The sequence below is a fragment of the Caretta caretta genome, chromosome 7 (genome assembly GCF_965140235.1).
Source record: "Caretta caretta isolate rCarCar2 chromosome 7, rCarCar1.hap1, whole genome shotgun sequence".
Classification (NCBI taxonomy): domain Eukaryota; kingdom Metazoa; phylum Chordata; order Testudines; family Cheloniidae; genus Caretta; species Caretta caretta.
In genome coordinates, this window is record NC_134212.1 from 32,533,493 (window position 1) to 32,558,999 (window position 25,507).

The following is a 25,507-nucleotide window of genomic DNA, read 5'->3' on the forward strand; positions in this document are numbered from 1 at the left end:
CTGATCTCAGTCGGGGTGTGTGCAGCGTGTGGCACCATGGGGCCCTGATCTCAGTCGGGGTTGTGCTGTGCCTGGTACAGGACCTCACTCATTCTCAATCCAGTGTCTAGGCTCTACCCACCCACAAAGTTCAGTGCCAGGCAGGGGGAAGGCTGTAAAGGGGGGTCTGCTCCCATTCTGGCTAAATCCTCTCCCACCAAATGGAACACTCCTGTCTGTTGCCTGCCCAAGGGAGCCCACTGGGTTTCCGTGGCTCATTAATGCCACATGGTCTCAGAAGCGTTCGTGATGTGGGGCAACTGGAGCGGGACTAAGTGGACTCCACAGCTTCCAACCATGTGAGCCATCACCTGGGAATGACTGTTAGTCATGGGGGCGAATAGAAACACGAGCCCTAGAGGGAAATGCCCCAGGATCCCATTCCCCACCATCCCTACCAAGCCAGCACCCCACCCTGGGACTGGATTGTTGCAAGCACCCTCCAGAGGGGAAAGGGTCTGTGTCCCATTTCCCATTTTGTGACCTGGCTACTTGCCCACCCCCCTTCCCCCCGCACCTTAGTAGATGAGTAATGCTTCTGAGAAGTATGTCCTCTGCTGGACCTTGTTCCCTTCCCTACTTCCTCCATGTTCTCAGACTCCCACCTGACTCTGCCCTTGATGCTGGTCAAAGATTTACCAGGGCCAAAGGCTAGATAGATTGACTGCTATACGAACCAGGGGCTCTGGAGAAGAAGAGCAACCAGGCAGTCAGGAAGAGGTTTCCCCACAGCCTCCATGGCCCCTGGAGTCCAGCTGGAGAAGGAGCAATGCATGGGCTTCTTCCAAATCATCCTCATCGCCCTGGTCTTCCTCCCTCTCCTCATGGTAGCCTCCCATAACTTCCTGCAGAACTTCACAGCTGCTGTCCCCAGGCACTGGTGCTACATCCCGGTGGGAGACAATGACACCACAGAGGTGACAGGAGACCTGCTGAAGATCTATGTTCCTATGGATGACAACCAGGAGCCAGACAGATGCCTGCGGTTCAGCACCCCACAGTGGCAGCTCCTGGCCCCCAACGGAACCAGCACCAATACCACTGAGCCCTGCCTGGATGGGTGGGCGTACGACAGGAGTGTCTTCAACTCCACCATCATCACTGAGGTACAGAGGGGAGCATGAGGGATCATTTTAGGGGAGTGGGGACCTGGAGCTGTGACAACATCATGGGCTGGTTATCTATCCTTCCACCTACCCACCTGTCCATTCACCTACCCATCTATCTATGTCCCTATCTAACCACCTATCCATCCATCGACCCCACCCCCTCGGTTTTGTGCTCTCACCCATAGTATCTGAGCCTGTTTCATGCATTAGACTGGCATAGTAAGGTGCCTACTGCACGACATGGCATCTCTGGCTCTCCTTCCTCTTGGGAGCATACAGACTGTGCTTGATGTAGGGGCTGTTGGATCAGCTTGGTGGCAAAGCGTTATCTAACAAGCAGCGGGGCTACTGGGCTGTGGCTTAGCTTTAGCGTCATGTCCTCTGGAAGTTCTCCCCTCGGTCTGAACCATGCCTTATCTCTGTGGCAGCTAGCCTGTGCTTTGTGGTCGCCCTGGCCCTTCAGGAGCTCCCTCCCTTGGCCGGCCCTACATGGAGGAGATGTCTCCGCTGTAGCTATGATCTGATCCATGAATGCCTATGTAGACCAGGACCAAGGCTGTGACCTGGCAGGGCCTGGAGCAAAGGGTGGGTGCTCACAGCCTGGTGGTGCAGGGACCCCCGTGCTGCCCTGACTCATTGGAAGGAGCCCTTGCATTGACTGCACAGTCAACACCAGCCAGGAGGTGACGCAGGGCGGGGCTTCTGAGCCAGCTGGAGGTGGGAGGAGCTAGCCTGGAGGCTGCCTGGTCAGCCAAGGTCCATGTTGACTCAGTGAGACCCTGAGATGCCCCCTCGGAGGTTTCATCACCTAAGCAAGGCCCAGCTAGTTCAGTAGTTGGGAGGCCTTGAAGGAGTGCCCAGCTTCTCTGGGGAGCCAGGTGGGGGGCTCACTAGGGCTGCTTTTCCCATGGAGTCTGCGCTGATTGTGCTGCTGCAGGGAGAAGGGAGGTGGCTCCCTAGGGGGTGCTCTTAGTGCTGACCCCAGCAGTAGGGGATGTCGTGTCACAGGGTGGCTCAGCAGAGGGTACTCTCCCCTCTGAACTGGAACTGTCCCCAGCGTGGCACCGAGAGGCTCTGTGCTTCAGGGAGCCGGGTGAGGGGGGACCTCAGTAGGGGGCACTGCCCCCTCGCAGGCAGTGCTGACTCCAGTACCTCAGTGCAGTGCTAGGGGGTGCTGTGCTGAAGGGAATGGGGTGCTGCCCAAGGGCCTGTGTCTCTGTGCCCCTCCTGCCAGCCCACAGGGGCCTGCTGTGGCAGAAATTCAGCCTTAGCCACCCCTCTGAGAGCTGGGATAATGGATGACAGTCCTAGTGTCTTCCTTGGCGTGGATCCTGTGCCAATCCCGTCTCCTGCTCTTAGCTCATCCATGACATGTCGTGCTGCCAGCTGCCCCATGCCAGTAACCCGCTTTGAACAACCCATGATCCCCGGGTGCAGGCCCCACCCATCATTCCAGACTCCAGATTTGGGGGATGGATGGGGACATGGACGGGGATGCTGTCCTGTCCCCCCAGCCCTTGTGCGGGGCAGTGGAAACTCAGCTCTTCCTGGCTGCATGGACAGTGCCGGGCCAAGGAGGGGATAAGGGCTTTGTTGGCAGCAATGGGTGGCACAAGGGAGTGAGTTGGAATCAGCAGGGCATAAAAGGGACAGAGGGCATTTGAAGGGCATGGGTGCTGGCAGGCTTGGGCACAATATGTGGGGGTCACAGGGCTCAGGTGGGCATGGGAGCTGCAGGTGGGCATGCACAGCAAGGGAGGTTTTGAGTGGCAGAGGTGGGCATAGACAGCAGGGGCAGCTGGGATGGCGCTGGTGGGGATGGACAGGAGGAACAGCTGGGATGGCCCAGCTGGGCTCTGACCAAGTGGGCCCAGGTGGGTGCAGGTGAGCTCAGATGGCACAGTAGCATTGGGGTGTAGGCTCTTCTCAGCCTGTTGCATTCTGGGTCGTCCTCCCCTCGCTCCCCCTAGATATGGAGGTGCTGCTGATTACCCTGACTGCTGCCAAGGTACAGATACTAGCCAGGGCTCAGGTAGCTCAGGTGGGCACTGGAGACATAGGTGTGGTTCCTGGCCCTTTGTGCCAGCTGTGTCCCTGGAGCCCATCTGACTATGCAGTCAGCCCTTTGCCCAGCAGCGCAGGGTGCCATGGGGCATCCTTGGATTCACACCCCTCTCCCCACTCCTCCCCAGTGGCACCTGGTCTGTGGCCAGCGGACTCTCAAGGATTTTGCCCAGTCCATTTACATGGCGGGGGTGCTGGTGGGAGCGCTGGTCTACGGGGGCCTGGCAGATAGGTGAGTAAAACAATATCCCCCTTCCCTGCCCTCCTGGAGCACCCCATGCATCCATCCAGCCTGGTATCCCCATCCCACATCAGCCCCACGGGCTCATCCAGCCTAGCATCCTCCCTCCCATCCCCCCCATCCCCCCGGATCAGCCCAGACTGGTATCCCCCCTGCATCAGCCCCATGGGCCCATCCAGCCTAGTATCCCCTCCGCATTGCCCCCCTCCAGATCAGCCCCATGGGCCCATCCAGCCCATATCCCCCCTTTCTCCAATGGTATTGTCTCCCCTGCTGCAGGCTGGGGCGCCGGGCACTGCTGCTCTGGTCCCTGCTGCTGGTGGGTGTGATGGGCACCGGCGCTGCCTTCGCCCCCAACCTGGCAGCCTACTGTGCCTTCCGCTTCTTCAGCGGCACGGGTACCGCGGGCTTCATCCTCAACAGCATCAGCCTGAGTGAGTGGGGGGAGGGCTGGGGGCAGAGAGCTGGCATGGGGGGGCTGAGTGTGAGGGTACGGCACCTGGGCGACTGGGGTGTGGGTGTGTGAAGAATGGGGGGACAGTGGGGTGTGTGTGTGCATAAGGGGAGATGTTCGTGGGGGGGCTGGAGGTGTGGCTTGTGGGGGAGTTGTGATGGGGGCTTTGTGTGGGAGTGACTGTGTGGGATTTTTGGGGGGCTGTGTGGGAGGGGGGAATGTGAGGGAGGTTGTTTGGGGAGGGGAGGGAAGTGTTTATGGAAGTCCTGGGGGCGGGTTCTATGTGTGGGTGCATAGGGGGCAGCTCTCCCCACACTGCTCCGTCCTGGGCCCACCCAGTGCAGAAGGGTGCAGGGTTGAGCACCACTCCCCAAAGTTGGGCAGGCAGGTTGAGGTTGGAGGGTGCTGCACCTCACCCTACTCCTTGCCCCCAGCCATGGAGTGGATCCCATCCCAGTCCTGGGCCACGGTAGCCACCATCCTTGCCTGCAGCCTGACGCTGGGCCAGCTGGTCCTGGCTGGACTGGCATACGGCATCCGCGACTGGCGCCAGCTGCAGCTGGCATCCTCAGCACCCTTCTTTCTCTTCTTCCTCTACAGCTGGTAGGTGCCCTTGGGGCTGAGGGGCAGGGGGACCACACATTCACCGGGAGCCACGGCTCCAGGCAGGGATGGCATTATGGGCTCAGGAGCCGCAGGGCGCCGTGTCTGGGAGCCCAGAGGGGACCCACACCCTATGGCAGTGGTAGCCTGTTGCCTGGTCCAAATGAAGACCCTCAACCCTGTTCCCCTCTGGCAGGGTCTCCATTTGGCTAAACCAACTGGCAGGGAAGCACAGAATCCCAGATCTGTTGCCCAGAGCCCAGGGGACATGAGTGCCCAGTTGTCAGCAGGCACCATGCCCTCCCCTCCCTCTCTCTCTCTCTCTGAGCCCCAGGCCAACCCCTCCCTTCCCCAGGTGGATCCCAGAGTCCGCGCGCTGGCTCATCGTCAACCACAGGCCTGAGATGGCGCTGAGGAACCTACGACGGGTGGCCTGGATCAACGGCGAGAAGCTGGAGGGGGAGGGCATCTCCCTGGAGGTGAGGGGCACAGGGTACCTTGTGGGGTCTAGTCGCTAGAGAAGGGCGGGGCTAGAAGTCAGAACTCCTGGGTTCTATGCCTGGCTCTGGGAGGGGAGTGGGGTCTAGTGGTTAGAGTTGAGGGGGCTGGGTGTCAAGTCCCAGGGTTCTTCTTCCCTGGCTTTGCCCATCTCCCCCTCTGGAGAGGAGGTATGATTTCTCCACCCTGGTCTCAGCTCCGACCTTCTCTCCCTCCCCAGACACTGAGGCTGGAAATGCAGCAGAAGAAAGAGAGCTTGGGGCCCTCCCGGCACTCTGCCCTGGGGCTGTTCCGGACAGCGCCCATGCGTGGGGTCACCTGCTGCCTTATGCTGGCCTGGTAAGGGGCTCCCCTTGCCCCCATCTGTATCCTCCAGGCTAACAATACTAGTGCGATAAATTGACTGGGGAGGGTAGTTGCACCATTGTCTCTTGTTGAGTGGGATTCCCCTGGGCTTAGATGGCAGGAGGATCTGAGTTCTAGTCCCCACGCTGCTTAGCCCCCCAGAGGATTCCATGCTCAGGATGGGAGCAGAGTGTTTATCCCCACAGCACTGATTTAAGCTAAGAGGAGGTATGGGGGAGGCTCAACTTTGCTTTGGTCCCCCAGTGGCTGGGTTTGTCATGGGGCAGAGAGTTTCTTCAGTGGGGAGAACCCCCTAGAAGTAAATGTGGGTGTCACAAAAACCCTGTCAGGATTCCCCCCATGTGAACAGGAAAGTCCCACCCCCACCCCCGAGCAGCTGGAGACAGAGACAGATAGAAATGGGGAGGGAGAACCAGACAGACCAGAGGAGGGGGAGAGACGGAGGGAGAGACAAACAGACGGGAATGGGGCTGGGAGATAGTCACACACTCTCCCCCTTTGAGCCTCCCTCACCCCAGTTCTCCCCACCCCCATCCGGCAGGTTCTCCAACAGCTTCTCTTACTACCACCTGGCCCTGGACCTGCAGCGCTTCGGGGGCATCAGCATCTTCCTGGTGCAGCTGATCTTTGGTGCTGTGGACGTGCCCTTCCGCATGCTGGTGGCCGTGGCTGCCAACCGCCTGGGGCGCCGGCTCACGCAGGCTGCCTGTCTGTTCCTGGGGGGACTTTTCATCCTGGCAAGCATCCCCGTGCCGCAGGGTGAGTCCAGCACGTTCGCCCAAGTCGGCACACCGTTCCCCACTGCCCTGGGCTTCACCAGCTTGGAGCCCCGCCCAGATCAGACCCATGGTCCTGGCCAGCCCAGTAGCCCCCACTTCCTGCCGTCTCAGATCAGACCAATGGGTCCATCCAGCCTGGTATCCCGTCCTCCCTGCTGTGCAGGAAACCGAGCCAGTGATGGTGTGGTGGAAGCTGGGGCAGCTTTGGGAGTGGGAAGGAGGTTCGGCCAGTGGCCGAGATTGTAGCCCTACAGGTGGCCCAGGGGACTGGCAAGTGACCAGTGCCCCTGCCCAGCTATGGTGCCATGCAGCCCCAGCACGGCGGGTTTGGTCCTGGGCTGCCCATCACCCAAAGCTGGGTCTCTGAGTTAGTGACAGGCACCTCCAGAGCAAAAATCTGCATTCTGGGTCATCCTCCCCTTGCTCACCCTAGACATGGAGGTGCTGCTGATAGCCCTAACTGTCCTCGGAAAAGGGCTCTTCTCCTCCTCCTCCAGCTGCTCCTACCTGTACACCACGGAGCTCTACCCTACCGTCATCCGGTGAGTGGGGCGGCGCCCTCTGCTGGACAGCATCAATGGAGGCAGCATTGCCTGAAGCACAGGGAGCAGGGCTGGGAGTCAGGCCTCCCGGGTTCTAATGACTTGGCATGTTCAATCTAATCCCCCCCCACATGGTGAGGAATGATGCCATGAGGCCCAGCCTAAGGTACAAGGTACAAGACGTCCCTCCCTGGGGTTCCCCCCTCATTCAGCTAGCCGCTCCAGTCCCTCCTCAGCCGGGACATGGCTGAGCTCTGTGGGTGTCTCCCCTCGTCTGCACCCTCCGGTCCTGCTGGGGCAAATCCTGCTGAACCTCTCCATTTGGCTGGGACACTCCCGATTTCAGCTACCCCCACCTGGGTCTCAAGTGCTGCTTTAGTGTCCCATTGGGGGAGCCCTGGAGCTGTGCCTGGGGCAGATCTTGATGGAGGGAGGGGGCCAGTGATGTATCCAATGGGGAGGTAGAGCTGAGAACTGATGGGTCTGGAGTGGGAATGAATAGATTTGACTGCAAGGGGGTTATGCAAATAAACAGTTGCTTATTCATAAAATATGCAAATTAGACCATCTGCTCATTTGTATAAAGTATCCAGCCTTAATGGGATTGCTCAATTCTCTGTGGCTTCCCCTTCTCCCCAGGCAGACAGGGCTGGGGGTCACCAACATGATGGCTCGTCTGGGAGCGGTGGCAGCCCCCATGGTGCAGATGACCCAGGCCTTTGTCTCCTTCCTGCCCCTGCTCCTGTTCGGGGCAGTGCCCATCACAGCTGGCATCCTGGTCAATTGCTTACCAGAGACCTTGGGGGTCCCACTAGCCGACACGATGATGCAGGTGGAGGACAGGTGTGTACAATGGGCACTGTGTGAGGGCTGGGGGCTGGGCGTGGGATGGATTGTGTGTGTCTGAGGATGAGTGTATGTGTGTGAACCTGAGAGTGTGTGTACATGGACACAGGTGTGTGAATGTATGATAGATGGATGCAGTGTGTGTGGATGGATAGAGGGGTGTGTATGGGGGTGGCTGGATAGATAGCTGGGGTGTTTGGGATGACTGGGGTGTGTATACATGGCGATAGATGGATAGATAGCTAGCTAGGAGGTGTGTATGGGGATGGATAGAAGGACAGATCTTAAACACTTTACACAAGCCTTGGATGAAAGGACAAAGAGTCATTAATTATTAATTGTTGTTTTTAATGATCCAGCTGTTTGGTGCTTTTGTTCTTCTCTTCTCCCTTTGATTTCAGAGCAAGAAAGAAAAGGAGCAAGAAAGAGGAACTGAAAACCAAATTCTAAACAACAGGCTCATGTGTCAGGCACTGGACTGGGATTCTGGAGACCTGAGTTCAAATCCTGGCTCCCTGTGTGACCTAGGGCATGTCACTTCATTGCTTGGTGCTCAATTTCCTCATCTGTAAAGTGTGGCTAATGATGCTTCCCTGCCCAGTGGGGATTATGGGGATAAATCTATTAATATGTGGGAGGCTCAGATACTAGCATGATAGGCCCCACTGCAGAACTAGATAGAGATAGAACCAGACAAGCAGCTTTTTATCACAGAAGCAAAATCTTGAAAGGGTCCTTTTTGTCTGGGATTCTCCAGCTTAGATTTTTAGTTATTTTGGTGCTCATTTGCCACAGGATCAAGAGGGGAGACATTTCTTCCCACTAGGATGACTGTAAACCCTGAGAGAGCTAGTATATTTAAGTCTTTCCGGCAGGTATCCAATACTACCATGGAATTGACCCGCTTGCAGTGCTTTTCACAGTTGATTTACACATGGCTCATCAGGGACTAGCAAATGCTGGGGCAGAATTGGTAGTTTGGACTCTGAATCAATTTGCTTAGCACATATTAACGTGACGGTGTTTTATTCTGTATACTTAACCTTCCTCCGTATCCACTAGCTGCATGGAAAATTCCCTTTGCTAGGAAGGGTTTTGACATGGAAAGCCTTTTGTGTGACCTCAGTTGAAATGCACCTTTTTAATATTGCTGCCCCTTGGCCATAGCTGGTGTCAGAACCTTGTAAATTGGTTTCCTATCAGAGGAGAAGTAAATGAGACAGAATCAGTGGGTATTTTCTTAATGTAGCTTGTTTATCCCCTGTGCTATATGCACCAGTCCTGGAACACAGGTGGACAAAAACAGCACGACAGACAATCCGTTCTTTCTGTAAACTCTGCCCAAACATCCATGCCCGTTTCCCAGGGAGCTGCTCTGTCCCCCAGAACAGATGTGATTTAAAAAGATAAAAGCAAAAAGCAGCACATCTGGAAAGAAAAGAACTGCATTACAAAACCAACAATGATACAGTGTGGCTTCAAAGACTGAACACTGGGGAAAATAAATTGTAAGGCTATGTGTGACAGCGCCATCTGGTGATACTCCCCCCTAGCAATATTAGCTGACCAGAAGCCATGCTGAGGAATCAATAGGATGATCTTCTTCCTGAAGTTGTACTGACTGCAGTGGTCCAAGACTGGGGTTAGTATAGACCATATGCAGCGTGTGTTTGCTATGTTAAGTAACCAGGTGGGACAGCCACCTGCTAACACCCTGGAGTCACAAACTGGTCCAATTCTGGTTTTCAAACGGGCACTGGTTTGTTGTGATGGGCTCCAATTGCTGGATCCCCCATGCTGCTTAGCCCCCTATGTCTGGGTAGTGACTGATCCCTGTCCCTGTACTGGGTCTCCCAGGGATATACCCCAAGTCTGACACCCTTCTTGAGCAGTGGGACTTCAGCTGCCTAGACCCTGGAAACAGTGCCCCAGTCCTCCCAAGTCCCAAAGTTGCTTATATATTTCTTCCCTGGAGTCTACCTGGCTGTGGGAACCCTGGTTTTCTTAGTTACACCATTCAGGGATAACTCAGCAGTAAAGGAAGGAAGTGCACAGACTTAGCAAAGGAATTTCTTATACACGCTCTCTGAAAGCATTGGAGAATTACAGGTTTATGGAAAACAGCAAACGCCTGCACCCCATCCCCTCTCTCTAATCTCAGCCTCCTTTACAAGGCCCTGGGTTTGGTCCCAGCCCTTTGTGGAGGCAAGCATTCCTTCTGGGCCTTGTGTCTGTGGCCATGGAAATGCCACCCTCTGACTGGGAGAAGCACAGTCTCTGCCCCTTTGGATCAGGTGCAGCCATGTGTTCAGGCTTCTGGGGAGAGCGATTCCCTTTGGCCCTGCCAGTAGCTACCTGATTGTTTCCCCAAGAGACAGCCATTCAGTGCTGATGGCTTTTGATCACTCGGTCACAGCTCACAAACTCTCACAGCAGGTGTGGGTGTTCAGAAGTTCGCACTGGTATTTGGGATTTGCATTTCAGCTGTGCCGAGGAGCCCCACTCACGGGCCAGGGCTCCGTTGTGCTAGGTGCTGTACATTATTATTTCATAGCTGGTGGAGGCCAAGCTGTACACCTGATGAGAAAGAACAGCATCATATTACTGCCTGTGATTTTCCTAAGCAGCAGTAGGTGGCTCTACAGAGCTTCCTCTGCCTGCTGCACCAAATTGGCCTTGCTGAAGTGGAAACTGGGCTCTTCTGGTTTTCCGAATTTCCCCATGATCCAGAGGGTGCTGCCCACTGAGACCTAGAACAGTCCCTGAAATGTTGGAATTCATTGTTCCCTTCTGGGCACTGATTTTGTGATTGCTGAGGAGCCTGCGGAGTTGCCTGTTGGAGACAGGTGGAAAATAAGATTATGGTTAGAAAATAAGATGACTACTGTATTTGTGACATTCCCCTCTGGTGTTATCCGGACCGGTGATCTGCTAGGTCACTCCAATCCTTGACTTTGGGAGCCAGCCTTACCCTGCTCTGCTGTGAGAACCCCCTCTCCTGGGCTGTTCACGCACAGCCTCTGGCATGTCAGCTGCTCCTGGGATTGTGCAATCGAATGACACTAGCCAATATCTCCGATCCCAGACACAACCCTAGGAACCTCCGTCTTGCAGTGTCCAGTTATGCCCGCTGGACACCCCAAGCTTATATGAGTTCATCAATTTAACAAAGAAATTGATATGTACCAGGCTTGTTATCGCAAGGGGAGTCTCTGACACATTTCAAACCAAACACACTGCTTCAGGTAGAACAAACAAATTTATTAACTACAAAGATAGATTTTAAGTGGTATTAAGGCAAAAAGAGTGGTTACCAAAATAAAATAAAATTTAAACATGCAGTCTAAACTCTCAACCCTATTAGATTGGGCAACATCTTGATTAAGCAGTTTTTCTCACCCTGGATATTGCAGTCCTTAAAATATAGGTTTGTTCCTTAAACCTGGGCCAATCTCCTCTGTTGGAGTCTTGTCTTCTTCTCAGTGTCTTAGTTGCTTGAAGCGAAGGGGGCGGCAGGAGAAGGGCCCAGTATGTGTCCACTCTGTCTGTTTTATACCCTCAGTCCATGTGCTTGGGGAGCACATGTCCAGGCATGTCAGGGGGACATTGCTGAGTCTCTCCAAGCAAGGTTGAGCAATTCCCCTAGTGTGGCCTCATGCAGGTGAATCAGTGCATTGTAGTTCCCTTGCTGGACTATGGATGTTGATGGGTTGTTTGACACTCCACCTGTTGCCTCTGGGGAGCTAATATCTGGCTGATTCCCCAATTTACAGCATGTTTTAGTGACCACCGTACAACAAAATTCTCATAACTTCATATGCATTAATGATACGCATATATGGATAGAGAAATGACTTTCAGCAGATCATAACCTTTCCCCTGATACCTTACCAGGCATGCTTTATATGTAAGATCATGATTATATGAAAATGAGGAATATAGGGACTTCAGTACACTCCCCCAAGGTATAGAATGTCACACTATTGTTATTTGTTCTCTGTACTGAAGTAGCACTAGGAGTTGCAATCACGGACCAGGCCCCAATTGTGCTAGGAGCTGTACAAACACAGAACAAGTATAGGAAAGGAATTGTCTAACCACAGCTGAAGCTGCTGCCCATCATGGATTCTCCACAATCTTCCTGCTTTCCTTGTGGAAGATTTGGGTTGTGGGGTTTTGGCAGCTGCCAGGAGAATTTGGGGAGACCATAAGATGCCACAGCATCCCCTCCATGTGCCATGCTGCTGCCTGGGTTGCCATGATGTTGTTGTGCTCGATGCTGCAGCAGCGTATGGACACCAGCTTGCACTGCTGTGCTACATTGCATGTGCTGCCAGGGTGGCATTTCTGCACCACCACGGGGAGGACATTCTAGTGCAATTGGGTGATGTTCTGACAATGCCTTACTGGCTTTTATCCATGCCAGTTGTTGACATTTTCCTGGGGTGCAATGGCATTGTAACCACACGATGCAGCACCTTGACATCACAACACAGCTAATCGGAATGCGATATCAGAATGTGACACAGTGACATCACAGAACAGCACTGTAACATCATGAGGGAGCACACTAACATCACAATACAGCTAGCATGAAGGTATCACAGTCTTACACAGTGACATAATATAGTACTAGAACATCACAAGAGCAATGCAATGACATCACAATGCTGCACTATGACATCAAAATACAGTGCTATGATATCACAATGTAACACAGTGATGTTACAATGCAGCACTGTTATAGTGGTTGTTCATCAAGTTTAGTATGGTAGTGCCTAAGGACCAGCCAAGAATGGTACCCCATTGTGCTAAGCCCTGCACAAACACAGCGTAGCAGGGAGACTCTGCCTCTGTGATCTTACAATCGCAATAGATCAGACAGACATAGCTTGGGGGAAGGGGTATCCTACACAGGCAGAGCAATCTATATGGTGGCAGCAAATAGCATGTTAGTTTAATGATTTTTGGGGGTGGGGAGGGTTTATCTCGGATCGGAGAGGCTAAATGGGAAGAAAGATGTAGAAAAGGATGATGAGGGGGACAGGGCAGGGGAGGAGAGGGTAAGAGAGACAGGTGTAGAGTTAAGCAGGATGAAGAGAGTGTGAGGGAGGTAGAGGGTTAGAGCAAACAGCCAATCAGCACATGGCAGAGAAAGTCCAACCAAAACTGTGGGCAGTTCTCTGGCTGTCCAAAGGTCCTTGTTTTGGCTGCTTTTGCTCCTTCCAGCTGGAGTTTCTGGTTGGTTTAATAGTTTCACAGCTTAAGGCTAGAAGGGACCATTAGATTATCTAGTCTGACTTCCTCTATGTCACAGGCCAGAGAATTTCACCCAGCTACCCCTATATTAAGCTCAAATATTTTAGTTAACATCACAGCTAAAGCATTTCAGTCCTGGGGAGACTGAACTGTTATGTGCTACAGGCATGGCCCTGGCTGGGCCCCATTTTATTATGGCATCATACAGAGGTGAAATGACACCACAAAGGAGCACAGTGACATCACCACACAGAATGATGGCATCACACCACTGAGAGGACAGCACAACCTTATTGCATCCTGTTAAGTCCCGGCCAATGTTTAATTCAACCTTTCCCATCCAGGCATGGTATTATCTGGGGCTCTTGGCTGATGAGCCAGTGGCTAGGCTGCATGTTTGGGACTCAAAAGACCCATGCCCAAGTCTAGTCTCTGCTATTTATTTGCATGTGACCTTGGGGAAATCACTTAGCCTCTGCCTTTCTTCCCTGTCTGTAAAATGGGGCCCTAAGGAACGATTTCACTCCACTTCCTGGTATTAGCCACTCCCCGCATGCGCGGCGGGGTCGGTGGGTGGCACCTATCTGGCACTAGGCGAGCCGCTTTCTAGCTCAGCCCACTGCGCCCATGCGTAGTAAGGAGGCTTCGGGACCTATTTAGCGGCCGGAGCGTCCATTTGTTGCTCTGGTCAGTGGGACGCATGCACGGTCCGAGCCCCTTTACAGCGGCAAACACGTGCGCACACGCAGTCCCTGTCTCTGGACTCTATTTCATACCAGCATGGGACGCTTTGTGGCGCTTCCCCGAGGAGCCAATCAGAACAGAGCGAGAGGGGCGGTCCACATTCTCCCAGCCAACCAGCGCGGGGCCTGCCCTGCCAGCGGGCCAGTGCTGGGGGAAAACAAGCCGGCCGCGGAGGCGCGGGGGGGGGGGGGGGACAGAGTGAAGTTGCGGCGGGGAGGGCGCACCCCGGCCCGGGAAGAGCCGCCCCCAGGCCCCCGTCCCTCACCCAGCCATGTCCCGCTGGTTCTTCCCCTGGTCCAGCTCCATCAAGAAGCGGGCCTGCCGGTACCTGCTGCAGCACTACCTGGGCCACTACCTGGAGGAGCGGCTGAGCCTGGAGCAGCTCAGCCTGGACCTGTACCAGGGTGCCGGGGCGCTGCGGGACATTCACCTCGACATCTGGGTGAGCGGCCGGGTCGGGGGCCGGGGGCGCCGCGGGTCAGCCACCTCGCCATGGCCGGGACTAGGGGCGCCCAGGGGGCTGGATGGGTGTGGCAGGGATTGGTACCAAGGGGCTGGGGAACATCGACCTCGTTGTGTGGGTCAGGGTCTGGGCAGTTCTCTGGCTGTGGGTCCGTAGCTGGGGTCCAGGACGCTGTGGGGCCTTGGAGAAGGACAGGGTGAGCCAAAGGGGAAACAGGATGCGGGGGGGGGGGAAGGTTGGCTGGGGTGGGGCTGGAATCTGTGCTGCGGCGCTGGAGGTGGCATGGGCTTAGATCTGTAGCTTGGAGCTGGAGGGGAAGAGGGGAGAACCAGGTGATGTTGGGAGCCCAGATGGGAGCCCTATTCTCTGATGCATAGGGTTGGGGGCCTGGGATGGGGCTCAGGGAGGAGTAGCAAGGACCTTGAGGCATTTGCCTGGATATACAGAATCATAGAATATCAGGGTTGGAAGGGACCTCAGGAGATCATCTAGTCCAACCCCCTGCTCAAAGCAGGACCAATCCCCAATTTTTGCCCCAGCTTTCTAAATGGCCCTCTCAAGGATGGAACTCATAACCCTGGGTTTAGCAGGCCAGTACTCAAACACAGGGCAGCATGGCTCTGTGGGTGAGAAGGGGATGGGGTAGGAACCAGGTGTATGCAGGGCCAGAGAACAGAGTGGCGAATGGGAAGAGAGAGTGGGTGCAATTAGTGACAGTGACTGATCCCACCAGGAAGAGCTAGCTTCAGGATGGGATGCTACCCCTTGTGTGTTTCACTGCCTCCCACCTACCCTAACAGTACTCCATGCTCAGGGACATGTCTATAAAATACCCAGCATATAGAGCAGTAACTGCATTGTGTGGTTGGGTAGGAGGGAGGGAGGAGGGTAAACCACTTGGGAAGTGGCCTCATGAAGGAGTTGGGGTTGGGAAATACCTGATTAATCCTTAAACACCCACCCCATGTGCTAGGACAGGTCCCTAGAGTGCTGATGTCAGTATATTTCCATGACCTATTCCTTGTGGATTTCATTTGCTGGAGGTGAAGTACCATTGAGCCTATCTGGCCAGTCTCCTGGCTGATATGAGACAACCAGGATAGGGCTGGACAGACAGACACCCTCTCCTAGTCCAGTGCTCTGTCTCCTACCCCTGACTAGGCTGGTATGGAGCTAATGCTAGAAATTTCACCCCCACTCCTGGGGAGCCCAACTCTATAGTGTTACCCCATGTGGGGTGTGTGCTTGTATCTGAGCCATTCACCCACTTAGCCCACCCCTACATTTCTTCCCCTGGTTTATATTAGCAGGAGTACTGTGCCTCAGTTTCTCCACCTCCCTTGGAGCTGGTCTACCCTTCCTTGCCTTCTGCCTACCTTGGGTTGAGGGAGGGGCCGCTGTAGCTGCTGGGTTAATAACCTTGCTGTCACCCCAGGTGTAGAGTCTTGGGGAAGTGGGGTGTGTCCCTGAGTCATGGGTCATGTCACCAGGTCCCAAATAATAGCCCAGCATTGTGTTGTGGTGAGTGTCAGGGCCCGGCTTCCAGTGCCCCACTGTGAAGGGAATGAGGGGACAAGGAAGCTGCATGGGGCCTGGGTGTGTTGCTCTTCAGGGGGGAGGGGGGCAAAGGGGGTGGAGCGGGTTGGGAGGAAGAATCAAAGTGGAGCCACTCAGTGAGGCTGTGGGTTGGAAATGAGGGACATCAACAGAATAGCGGGGGATGGGGGGAGAGAAGAGCCTAGGGGGCTGAGGGATGAGTTTAGCTTAGTGGTTCTCAAACTTTTGTACTGGTGACCCCTTTCATGTAGCAAGCCTCTGAGTGCGACCCCCCCATAATAAATTAAAAACACTTGTTTATATATTTAACACCATTATAAATGCTGGAGGCAAAGTGGGGTTTGGGGTGGAGGCTGACAGCTTGTGACCCTGCAGGTAATAACCTTACAGCCCCCTGAGGCGTCCCAACCCCCAGTTTGAGAACCCCTGGTTTAGCCGCTTGCAGGCATGCGGGAAGGACACCAGTGCTGTGACTCACCTTTGAGCTCTTGCAGAGGCGAAAGCACCCCCTGCTGAGTCCCCACCCCACTTGCTGAAGCACAGGAGCCCCCTAACACCACCCTGGGACTATGACATTGGGTTTAGCACTGACTGGGAGGGACAAGTGCTGCCTCCTGAGCCCCCCACTCGCTGCAAGTGTCCCTGGCACTACGGGGTGGTGCTTTTGTGTGACACATCCCTGCTGGCTGAGGTCTGGTTCTGATCTAAACTTTGGGAATTGGACTCTGGCAGTAGATGGCTCTTGGGTGTCTGTTTCCTCTGTATGTGTGTACCTCTGCCTCTCCCCCGGGCTACTAGGAACTTTCCTGGCTGCTGCCTGTGGGGTCATTGGTCATCTTGAGCCCCCCATTATTGTATCAGGTGCTCTTAATTGAGATGGAGGTGGGACATTTTATAGATGGGTAAACAGAGGCACAGAGCAATGGCAGTGATGGCCCAAGCTTGCACGGGGGCTCTGTGGCAGAGTGAGGAACTGAACCCCACTGCTGTCTGTAGCAATTGGGGGGGAGATATTTCTGATGTCAGTATCAAAATGGGGGAGTGGGGTCTAGAGGGTCAGAGCGGGGCAAAGAGCCAGGACTTCTGGGTTCTCTCTCCAGCTCTAGGAGGGGTGGGGGGGGGTGTCTAATAGTTTACAACAGGGGAGGGCTGGGAGCCAGAACTCCTGGCTCTGAAGTGGTGCCCTCTGTGACCTTTGCCCTTCCCCTCTCTGTGCCTTGATTACCCTGCTTGTGCTCGCTGGTGCTGGGAGGCCCTTAGGTGGTGGTGCGATATTGCCGGTGGCTTGGGAATGCCAGTTACTCTTGGTAGTGCCTAGCTGGTTGCTGGGGTTAGCCTAGCGCCGCAGGTGAGGCTGCTCTGCATGTATGTATTGATGGTATGCCATGGATACAGAAAATGCCAAGGGGGGTAGGAGGGAGTGTGGGTAGGTGAGCGATCAGACCCCAGGGCTGATGAATGCCCTGGGCTCATGCCAGCCTGGGAGCTGCTCATTAATCTGCTCTGTGACTCAGGGTTTCCTGACTGTCATGCCTGGCTTCAAAACAGGCACAGAGCTTCCCTGTGGGAGGAGGAGGAGGCGTGGAGAGGGGAGGCATTGTCTCTGATTGGGAAACTGAGGCACAGGGGCTGTACCTCCTAAGGGCACACACTGAGTTAGCGGGAAAGCTGGGATTGAACCCAGGAGTCCTGGCTCCCAGCCCCAACTGCTAGACCTGACTCCCAGCCCCCCTGCTCTAACCCACTAGATCCCCTCAGGGTTTTCTTGTTCTCTGCACTGGCCCAGCCCTGCCTTAGTTTCCTTGACAGGCCAGGGGGTGGCGGTGTGGGATGTTGACATTTTGGGCCGGCCAGCCCATAATCCTGCTGCCAGTGAGTCCCGCCCCTTGCACCGAGGCAGTTGTCCTACCTGCTGGGGAACAGGGCCGCTGCCCTTCATGAGCGGGTTATAATTAGCAGCCACAGTCACTGTACACCTGTTAGACTGATGTTCCCCTGGCGTGTTGGGACTATCCTTCTGTATGTCCCCACCACCACTACTGTGTCCCACTGTTCCCCCTCTCCTCCCTGCCATGTCTCAATCACCCTCCCTATTCTTGGCTTTCCAGGAAGCTGTTCCAGGCTGGCTGCCTCTGGACTGGTTGCCTCGTTCTGCTCCTGTTGAGCTCTGTGTGTGACACATGGTGGCAATATGGTCTAGTGCAGGAGTGGGCAAACTTTTTGGCCCAAGGGCCACATCGGGGTTGTGAAACGGTATGGAGGGCTGGGTAGGGAAGGCTGTGCCCCCGAAACAGCCTAGCCCCCGGCCCTTATCCGCCCCCTTCCACTTCCTGCCCCCTGACTGCACCCCTCCAACCCCCCTGACCCGTGACTACTCCAACCCCTATCCACACCCCTATCCAACCCCCCCACTCCCTGTCCCCTGACCGCCCCTCCCGGGACCCCCCATCCCTAACTGCCCCCCCCCCAGGACCCCACCCCCATCCAACCCCCCCTGCTCCCTGTCTCCTGACCGCCGAACCTCCACCCCCGACTAACCCCGGAACCGACTACCCCTTAACCCACCTCCCCCTCCCCCCAGCCCCTTACCTTGCTGCTCTGAGCGGCAGGACAGGCTTATTTGAAAGCCTGGGAGGTGGGCAGGTGCAAGCTGTGCTGCCCGCACGGCGGCATGGCTGCAGGGAAGGGGGGACAGCGAGGGAGGGGCCGAGGGCGAGCCTCCCCAGCCGGGAGCCCAGGGGCCGGGCAGGATGGTCCTATGGGCCAGCTGTGGCTCACCTCTGGTCTAGTGTCTGGGGCACTGGGCTGGGAGGAAGGACATTTGGGTTCTATTCCTAGCTCTGCCACTGATCTGTGGCAAGTCTTGTCTCTCTGTGGCTCAGTTGCGACTCCCATCCATTGTCTGTTTTGACTGGAAGCACATCAGGTCAGGGACTGGCCATCACTGTCAGCGTGGGGACTGGTGCGATTGGGGGACCCTGGTCTTGGTCTTGGTCTGTGTGGCTTCCAGCCCAATGGGGGGCCTCTGATTTGGGTTGGAGGGGCTGTGCAGTGCTGGGGGACCCTGATCTTGGTCTGTGTGGTGCCTGGTACGATGGGGGACCCTGATCTTGTTTTGTGCAATGTCTGGCCCCATAGGGGCCCTGATCTTAGTGGGGGGCAGGGCTGTGTAGCCTCTGGCCTGATGAGGAGGGCCTCTGATCTGAGTTGGGATTCCAAGTGTTATTGTTAGAATAATCCTATAGCCTTAATACTTAGCATTTCTATGAGGCCTACAATTAACTAGCTGGAAACCCTGTCCGGACAGCCTGCTACTTCCTCTGCTGAAATGGTTTTGCAACCAAGTCACCTGACCTCCCCAGCCCTTGTCACCAGAGTAGATTTTAGAACAACAATCCATCAGAGGGAGGATTCCCAGATAAGAGTGCAGCATGCAAGAATCGGCTGGTGACGTGCAGCCAGTTCTGGAGTGGGGCATTACAAGGCATGTTAGCCTAGGACAGGAAGTGCAGCCTGAAGTGCCCAGGGTATTTGTAACCAGCCCTGCTGGAATGTGGACAGGCCAGTTGGATTCACACACTTAACCGCCCATCACTGAAGTTAACAATGGGTCCTGAAATGGAATCTGGCTGTTCCAGACACTGGGAAGCTGTGAGGTGCCTCTGCCTGGAAGAGTGGGGAATGCAGTGCTGAGTCGGCTCCCTGTTCCCGAAAAGGTAGCAAACTGCAAGCCAGGACTCCTGGGCCCTATCCCTGGCTCTGGGAGGAGAGTCTAGTGGCTGCTGGTAGTCAAGACTCCTAGGTTTTATTCCTATCTCTGCCCTGGCTTGCTGTGTGACCCCAGGCTCCCTGCCTCAGTTTACCTCTCCAGAGAATAGTAGGTAGTAAAGTTGCCTAATACTTGGTGTGATGCGTAACCCCTCAGTCCTTCACTGGGGAAGGTTTGAAGGGGCAGGAAGGGGATGACTTAGTGTTCTTAGCAACAAGCTGGAAATCCCTTGGCTCAGAGATGCTGCCAGTTTGAATCCTGACACAATCAGTTTAGGACCTGGAGGTTAAATAGATTTGAGCTCCATGAAGCTCTCAGCTGAAAGCGGCTCTGAAAACTGACATCCACTTTCTCTGCTGTCTTTGGTCAAATAACCCTGTGTGACAGTGCAGGGAATATCTGCTGGCTTCCACGCCCCACCCCAGAGGTAGCTGCGTTCCAGTGCTGGGCGAGGTATCCTGGTATAAACAGCCCCCTTGCCCCACCCCAGAGGTGGCTGCATCTCTGTCCCAGGTGAGTGGTCTCTGTCTGAATGTTCCTCTGTTCTCCCTGCAGTCGGTGAACGAGCTCCTGGAGTCAGTGAGCGCCCCACTGGAGATTGTGGATGGCTTCATCAACAGCATCGCAGTTACCATCCCCTGGTCGGCACTGGTGACAGAGAACTGCACCGTGGAGGTGACAGGGCTGCAGATCACGTGCCGGCCCAAGTACCGCAGTGGTGAGTGTGAGGCTGAGGGGTGGAGCTGCTCCCAGCCTCTCCCTAGCGTAGAGACATGGCCACAACAGCCTGCACTCTGGCTAGTCCCTGCTCCCCAAGCCCATTAGTGGTGGTGTTCCTTTAGCTCCAGCTGCGGAGCCTGAGTTCTCAGGGTGTGTGGTCCCAGGGGCAGGCCTGGCCCAGGGAGTGCTGGTAGCCGGCACTGATGGCTGGTGTCTTAATTTGCTGCTCTTCCTCCCTGCAATGAAGAGGTGCTCGGCATCTCTCATCCTGCTTCCACATTTCCCATAAGCCCTGGTGATGGTCAAAGATCTCAGCCAGCCAATCATGTGAAGTGGGGTCCCTATTAGCTAATTACTGTTTCTCCCTCCCTCCCCCCCAACATGTGTGTTTTGCCCTGCTACCTGCAGGAGAGGTGGTTTTAACAAAGTCTTGAGGATCCTGCCCCCATCCCAGCCAGGCCTCAATGGGGATCTCTGCTAGCGCACCATACGGCAATGGGCTGCACCTGACGTGAGGGCTCCAGGGTGGGGACTGACCTCACCAGCTGGGATTCCAGGAGCGGGTGGCTGCTTCTGGAGGGTCGTTTGGATGCTAGCAGAAAATGCTCCAGTAGGAATAAATAATTAATAGGGGCTCTTAAAATTGCTCTTACAGACATTTCTCCCCTCCCCCTGCCCAGGGTGAGAGTATGAGCCCCTCCCTCATCACTGCCAGGTGCTGTACAGACCCCTCCAGGCCTGAGACCAGGCCCACTGGTGCTGGGTACTGCACAGACCTAGTGAGAGACCGTCCTTGCTCAAGACAGAGGAAGGATTATTCCCAATATTAGGTGTGGAAACCAAGGCCTAGTGGCTAGGGTGGCCTGGGGCTTGGGTCCTGCCTCTGCCCAAGTCCCTTTCCTGTTCTGTGCCTCTGTTTTGTTCTCTGAAGTGGGTGGTGAGTGTGTGCCTGCCCTGCCTTTGGTGGATGGGGCTGGCAGTGCCTTCAGGGTTCATTGCCTCTCAGTAATGAAGTGCCCCTCCATTCCAGCAGCCGCCCCAGGAACAGAATCTCAGAGCTGGTCATCATGCATGACCACGAGCATGCAGCTGGCCCAGGAGTGTCTGAAGGACCAGCCTGAGGAGCCCCCACAGCCTCTTGAGGGCCTTGAGATGTTCGCCCAGACCATTGAGACCGGTGAGTCTCCCCTGGGATCTTGTAGGATGGGGGGCAGGGGGAATCGGATTGCAGCTGGGGAACCAAGGGCCAGGTGGAGACCCAGGAATGGAACCGAGGAGTCCTGACTCCTAGTTCTACCCCTGCTCTAACCTGCTAGAACCCAGTCCACTCCCAGAGTTGGAGATTGGGCTCTTGGGTTCTGTCTCCAAGCCTCCCTTGCTCTAACCCACACAGACCCCACTTCTGTCCAAGGGCAGGGAATAGAACCCAGGAGTCCTGGTTCCCAGTCTAACCACTAATCTCAGTGGTAAACAACTTCTCTTGTCTGGTATAAACTCAGGGTAGCATGTACATAGGGGTGGAAGATAAACAAAATGCTCCCAAAACATACCACTCCACTGCTCCCCAAGGGGAGTGGTTGGAGAGAGATTGTGGCAGGTGTCAGCTGTGTGGCTGAAAGCCCAGATAACCCGCACTTCATAAGAACCAATATGGGACAGAGGAGAGAGGCTTAGTGCGGGGATTCCTGGGGTGGGAGGGAGTGTGAGCTAGTGGATAGACCACTGGAGTAGGAATTTGGGAGACTTGGATTTTATTCCCAGGTCCGCCACTGTGCCTCCATTTCCCCATCTGTAAAATGGGGATAACAATACTGCCCTCCTCTAAAGCATATTGAGAGCTACAGATGGAAACAGAGGTAATCACTGTGAGATGGTCCCTTAACATCTCTGGTTCTCTCTGGCATCCCCTGCCCAGTGCTGCGGAGGATCAAGGTGACGTTCCTGGACACCATTGTTCGGGTAGAGCACATACCCAGCAGCTCTCAGACTGGGGTGGCCTTGGAGGTGCATATTAAAAGGTAATGGGGGTTCTGCTCCCTGCATTCCTGAGTGTGAAGGGGGGTATCCAATGAAGCATGGAGAAGGAGACTGTCCCCCTGGGGATCCTGTCAGAATTTGAGCTAAGCTGGGTCAAGCCAGGCTGGTACCTGGATGGGAGACATCCCAGCAGGAATGGGGTGGTACAGGGAGATGTGTGAGGGCTTCAGTGAGGGGTGCTCTTCCCTCTTTCCGTGCTGTCCACCACCAGGCCCCTTTACTCTCCCAGAGCTGGGGATTGAACCCAGGTGTCCAGACTCCCAGCCCCCCTGCAGTAATACGATAGACCACACTCTCCTCCCCCCACGGTCCTGGCTCCCAGGCCCTCCTCTAACCACCAGGTCCCACACTCCCCCCCCCCCCCCCCCCCCCACAGAACTGGGGATAGAACTAGAAGTCCTGACTCCCAGCCCCCCTCGCTGCTCTAAGTGCTAAGTACCCAGCTGTCTGAGGCCACCTTTGGCCCAGCTCTGGTACCCATGGGGCTGTGTCTAACCCTGTCACCTGTGACTTGCTCCCCCAGGCTGGATTACTGCGACGAGGCAGTGAAGGACCCCAGCCAGGTACTCCCAGTCGACATCCACCAACCCCCGGCCTTCGTGCACAAGATCCTGCAGCTGAGTGGCGTGCAACTGTACTATGAGGAGTTCCCTGAAAGTGCAGCTTCGCCTGTGCCTGGCCCCCAGGTACCTCTAGGCACAGCCATGGGAGGGGAGAGATGGGCCTGCTTGTGAGAGAGGAGTGGGTCTAATGTGTAGGAGTCATGGCTCCCAGCCCCCTGCTCAAACCATTCGACCCCACTCCCCTTCCAGGGCTTGGGAAGGAACCCAGGAATCCTGTTCTGAACACAAGGCATAGGATTGTAAATCAGAGCTCCTGGGTTCTCTCCCCAGCTGTATGCGTTGGCAGCATGGTATTCCCTGGCTACCATGCGGGGAGAGCCCACTGAATCCTTTTGGGATGAGAGGGGCTGCTGGTCCCAAACCAGCCGCATCCATCTGTAGCAACCAAACTCGTCTCCTTTCCATCTTCCCAGCCCCAATCCCAGATGAGCGAGTCATTGTCCTCAGCCAGTGGAGCGGTGCCAGAGTGTCCTGACCCACCCCTGCAGATTGGCAGCTGTTCCGGCTACATGGAGATGAGGATCAAACTCAAGCAGAACGAGGCCTTTCCCGGGCCCAAGGTGAGAAACGTTGGCGGGGCAGGGATCCCATCTGCCTCACTTCCTGAGCTGAAAGGGGGTCTCCTAGAGATGTGGCACAGTGTACCACCTACTGGTATTCACCTGTGGAACTCCCTGCCTCAAGAACATGCTGTGGCTGGGAGGGGAGCCAGCCTGGATGGGCCCATTGGTTTGATCTGGGACGGGGAGCCAGGCTGCACTTCTTCGGCCCATTAGTCTGTTCTAAGTTGAGGGGGGCATCGGGGGGAAGAAGGAGGAACCTGCCTAGTGAGTTCTGCTTGTCTTCTCTCCCCAGCTGGAGCTGGATGGGAAGCTGGGATCCCTGCACCTCTTGGTTTCCCCCCAGCAAATTTTCTACCTGCATGACCTGCTGACAGCACTGAGTGTCTCAGGTGAGCCACCGCTGGGAGGTCGTTCCACCCTGGCGAAACACAGCTCTTGGTAACACCTAAAGAGGCTCCTGGGTTTTGTCCCCAGCTCTGGAAGCAGAAGGGGGTCCAGTGGGTTAGAGCTGGAGGAGGCTGGGAGTCAGGACGTCTGGGGAGAGGAATCTGGGGATCACCACCTGGTTTGCTGTCTTGATGCTCCTTCCATTGTGGGAATCTCTGAGGAGCTGCTGCTGTGATCTGGGGTCAGCTATCCATGCCTCGTATCCCTGTGCCCCTGCTTTCGGGGCTCGGCTGTCTGTCCTGGCCCCACATGCCCCTTGCCAGCTCTCTGGATGCTCGGCCAGTGACAGGTGCTGGCTGGGCTGCAGGCCTGCCTGGGGCAGGCGCCAGAAGCTTCAGCCCTTTTACCTGAGTTTGACCCCTACGGGGGGTGGGGGTGGGAGAAGCTTCATCTGATTGGCTGCCTGACCCACTTGCCCACCTCCTGGGGCAGAGCAACCAATCAGAGCTGCTGAAGGGAGAGTTCTCTCCCCCTTGGTCAGCAACCTGAACCATTCCCTCAGTAGGGGAGGTGGAGTGGAGAAGAGCCATCCTGAGGGCCTGCGCTCGCTGTTTTCTCCCCCCACCCCAGTGAGAAAAGCTTGGGGGGAGGAGGGAGCAGCGAGAGCTCAGGATAGCTCCTCTCCCTCCTTGCAATGCCCAGCCTGGGAAAAAGGGGCCGGGGGGGGGGGGAGAGAACTTCCGGAGGAGCTGAAGTGAGGCCACAGCAGATGGGGAAACAGGTTTGATTTGGATATTGGGGAGGCAGAATTAAGTGCTGGGCAAGGGAGGAGCAGGAGCTCTCACCCCCCCACCCTACATCACCTTACCTAATCAAGGGGCGTGGGCAACACTCCCCCTCATGCATGGAATGGGCGGGGCAAGTCCAGAGACAGACCAAAGCTGTCGACTTTTCAAACGTCTCGGGGGACTGACTTGTGCCAACTTCCCGAGATCAGTACCGCCCTTGGGGAGGGGAGCTCCTCACTTAGCGGGGCTCAGCTGTCTCTGCCTGGCAACCCATGTGCCGGTGGGACCCTGCCCAAGCCCCTCTTTCCCCACCAGTACCCCAGCTGGTCCCCAGGGGCTATCTCCCCTCTGCACCTCCCTAACCCCCACGGCTCCTCCTCTCCCCAACCCAAGAAGCCAATGGCCTACAGGAGAAGCTAAGCAAGAGCCGCCCACTGGACTCTGAGGACCTGAAGCTGATAGAGCAGGATCTGAGCCAACAGCTGCACGGGGGCCAGGGCTTGGGGCCGGGCCGGCTGGAGGAGGAGTTGGAGAGCTTCGTGGGCCTGGAGAACAGAGGTGACGTCTGGGCAAGGCGCGCTGCGGGAGGAGGGGTGTCGGCACTAGACTGTGCACAACATCATGGCCTGTGCGCCGCAGACAAAGCTCAGCCATTAAACAAATACACGCACACACCCTGCCTAGGGAGCCAGGATGAGGAGCCTTAGGCCCTTTGGCTCTAGAAGCAGCATTGGCCACTCCCACTTGAGCTCAGGGAGGATTTTCCTCACTTGGCAGCAACAGCAGGTCTCTTATCCTTTGTGTGGCCTTGTCGCTGCAGGGCGAGGGAGATTACGCACGGGTGCGCTACAAAACCGGAGCATGTACTTGTGCAGCCCGCGAGTCACCGCGAGCTCTTCTGGTGCCCCTCAGTCCCAACCCACCACCTGTGTGTTATCCCAGCCCTGCTCCCCTTTCACCCCAGCTCTGCTGGTGCCCCTTAGCCCCCTTACTGTGTGAAACCTTATGTGAGGGCAGCACTTTCTGGTGTGCCTGCCCACATGCTGCATGGTCTCC

At 55.8% G+C, this 25,507-nt stretch overlaps 2 protein-coding genes across 5 annotated transcripts in view; both read left to right on the forward strand.

Annotated features, from left to right (window-relative positions):
- Nucleotides 1-429: 429 nt before the first annotated feature.
- On the forward strand, nucleotides 430-10,417 carry LOC125639736 (solute carrier family 22 member 6-B-like). 2 transcript variants are annotated; one of them, XM_048857359.2, is made up of 10 exons: nucleotides 649-1,145; nucleotides 3,341-3,444; nucleotides 3,733-3,887; nucleotides 4,342-4,510; nucleotides 4,866-4,989; nucleotides 5,229-5,347; nucleotides 5,916-6,133; nucleotides 6,587-6,695; nucleotides 7,335-7,538; nucleotides 7,943-10,417. In XM_048857359.2, exons 1-10 carry the CDS (start codon nucleotides 777-779, stop codon nucleotides 7,989-7,991), a joined length of 1,620 nt encoding a protein of 539 aa, XP_048713316.2. In that variant the 5' UTR covers nucleotides 649-776; the 3' UTR covers nucleotides 7,992-10,417. The 2 variants fall into 2 exon arrangements, with proteins under 2 accessions (XP_074986535.1, XP_048713316.2); XM_075130434.1 differs by lacking the exon at nucleotides 7,943-10,417 and having other exon boundaries at nucleotides 430-1,145; nucleotides 7,339-7,455.
- A 3,304-nt stretch (nucleotides 10,418-13,721) lies between these two features.
- Nucleotides 13,722-25,507, forward strand: part of ATG2A (autophagy related 2A) — a 38,035-nt gene continuing 26,249 nt past the window's right edge. The window contains exons 1-8 of one of the 3 annotated variants that reach the window (XM_075130436.1): nucleotides 13,722-13,986; nucleotides 19,889-20,051; nucleotides 21,084-21,230; nucleotides 21,969-22,071; nucleotides 22,614-22,776; nucleotides 23,127-23,273; nucleotides 23,569-23,665; nucleotides 24,845-25,009. In XM_075130436.1, the coding sequence (XP_074986537.1) occupies nucleotides 13,816-13,986; nucleotides 19,889-20,051; nucleotides 21,084-21,230; nucleotides 21,969-22,071; nucleotides 22,614-22,776; nucleotides 23,127-23,273; nucleotides 23,569-23,665; nucleotides 24,845-25,009 (1,156 nt within the window). In that variant the 5' untranslated portion in view covers nucleotides 13,722-13,815. The remainder of the gene's footprint in view (nucleotides 13,987-19,888; nucleotides 20,052-21,083; nucleotides 21,231-21,968; nucleotides 22,072-22,613; nucleotides 22,777-23,126; nucleotides 23,274-23,568; nucleotides 23,666-24,844; nucleotides 25,010-25,507) is intronic. The other 2 variants (XM_048857127.2, XM_075130435.1) reach the window with 2 other exon arrangements.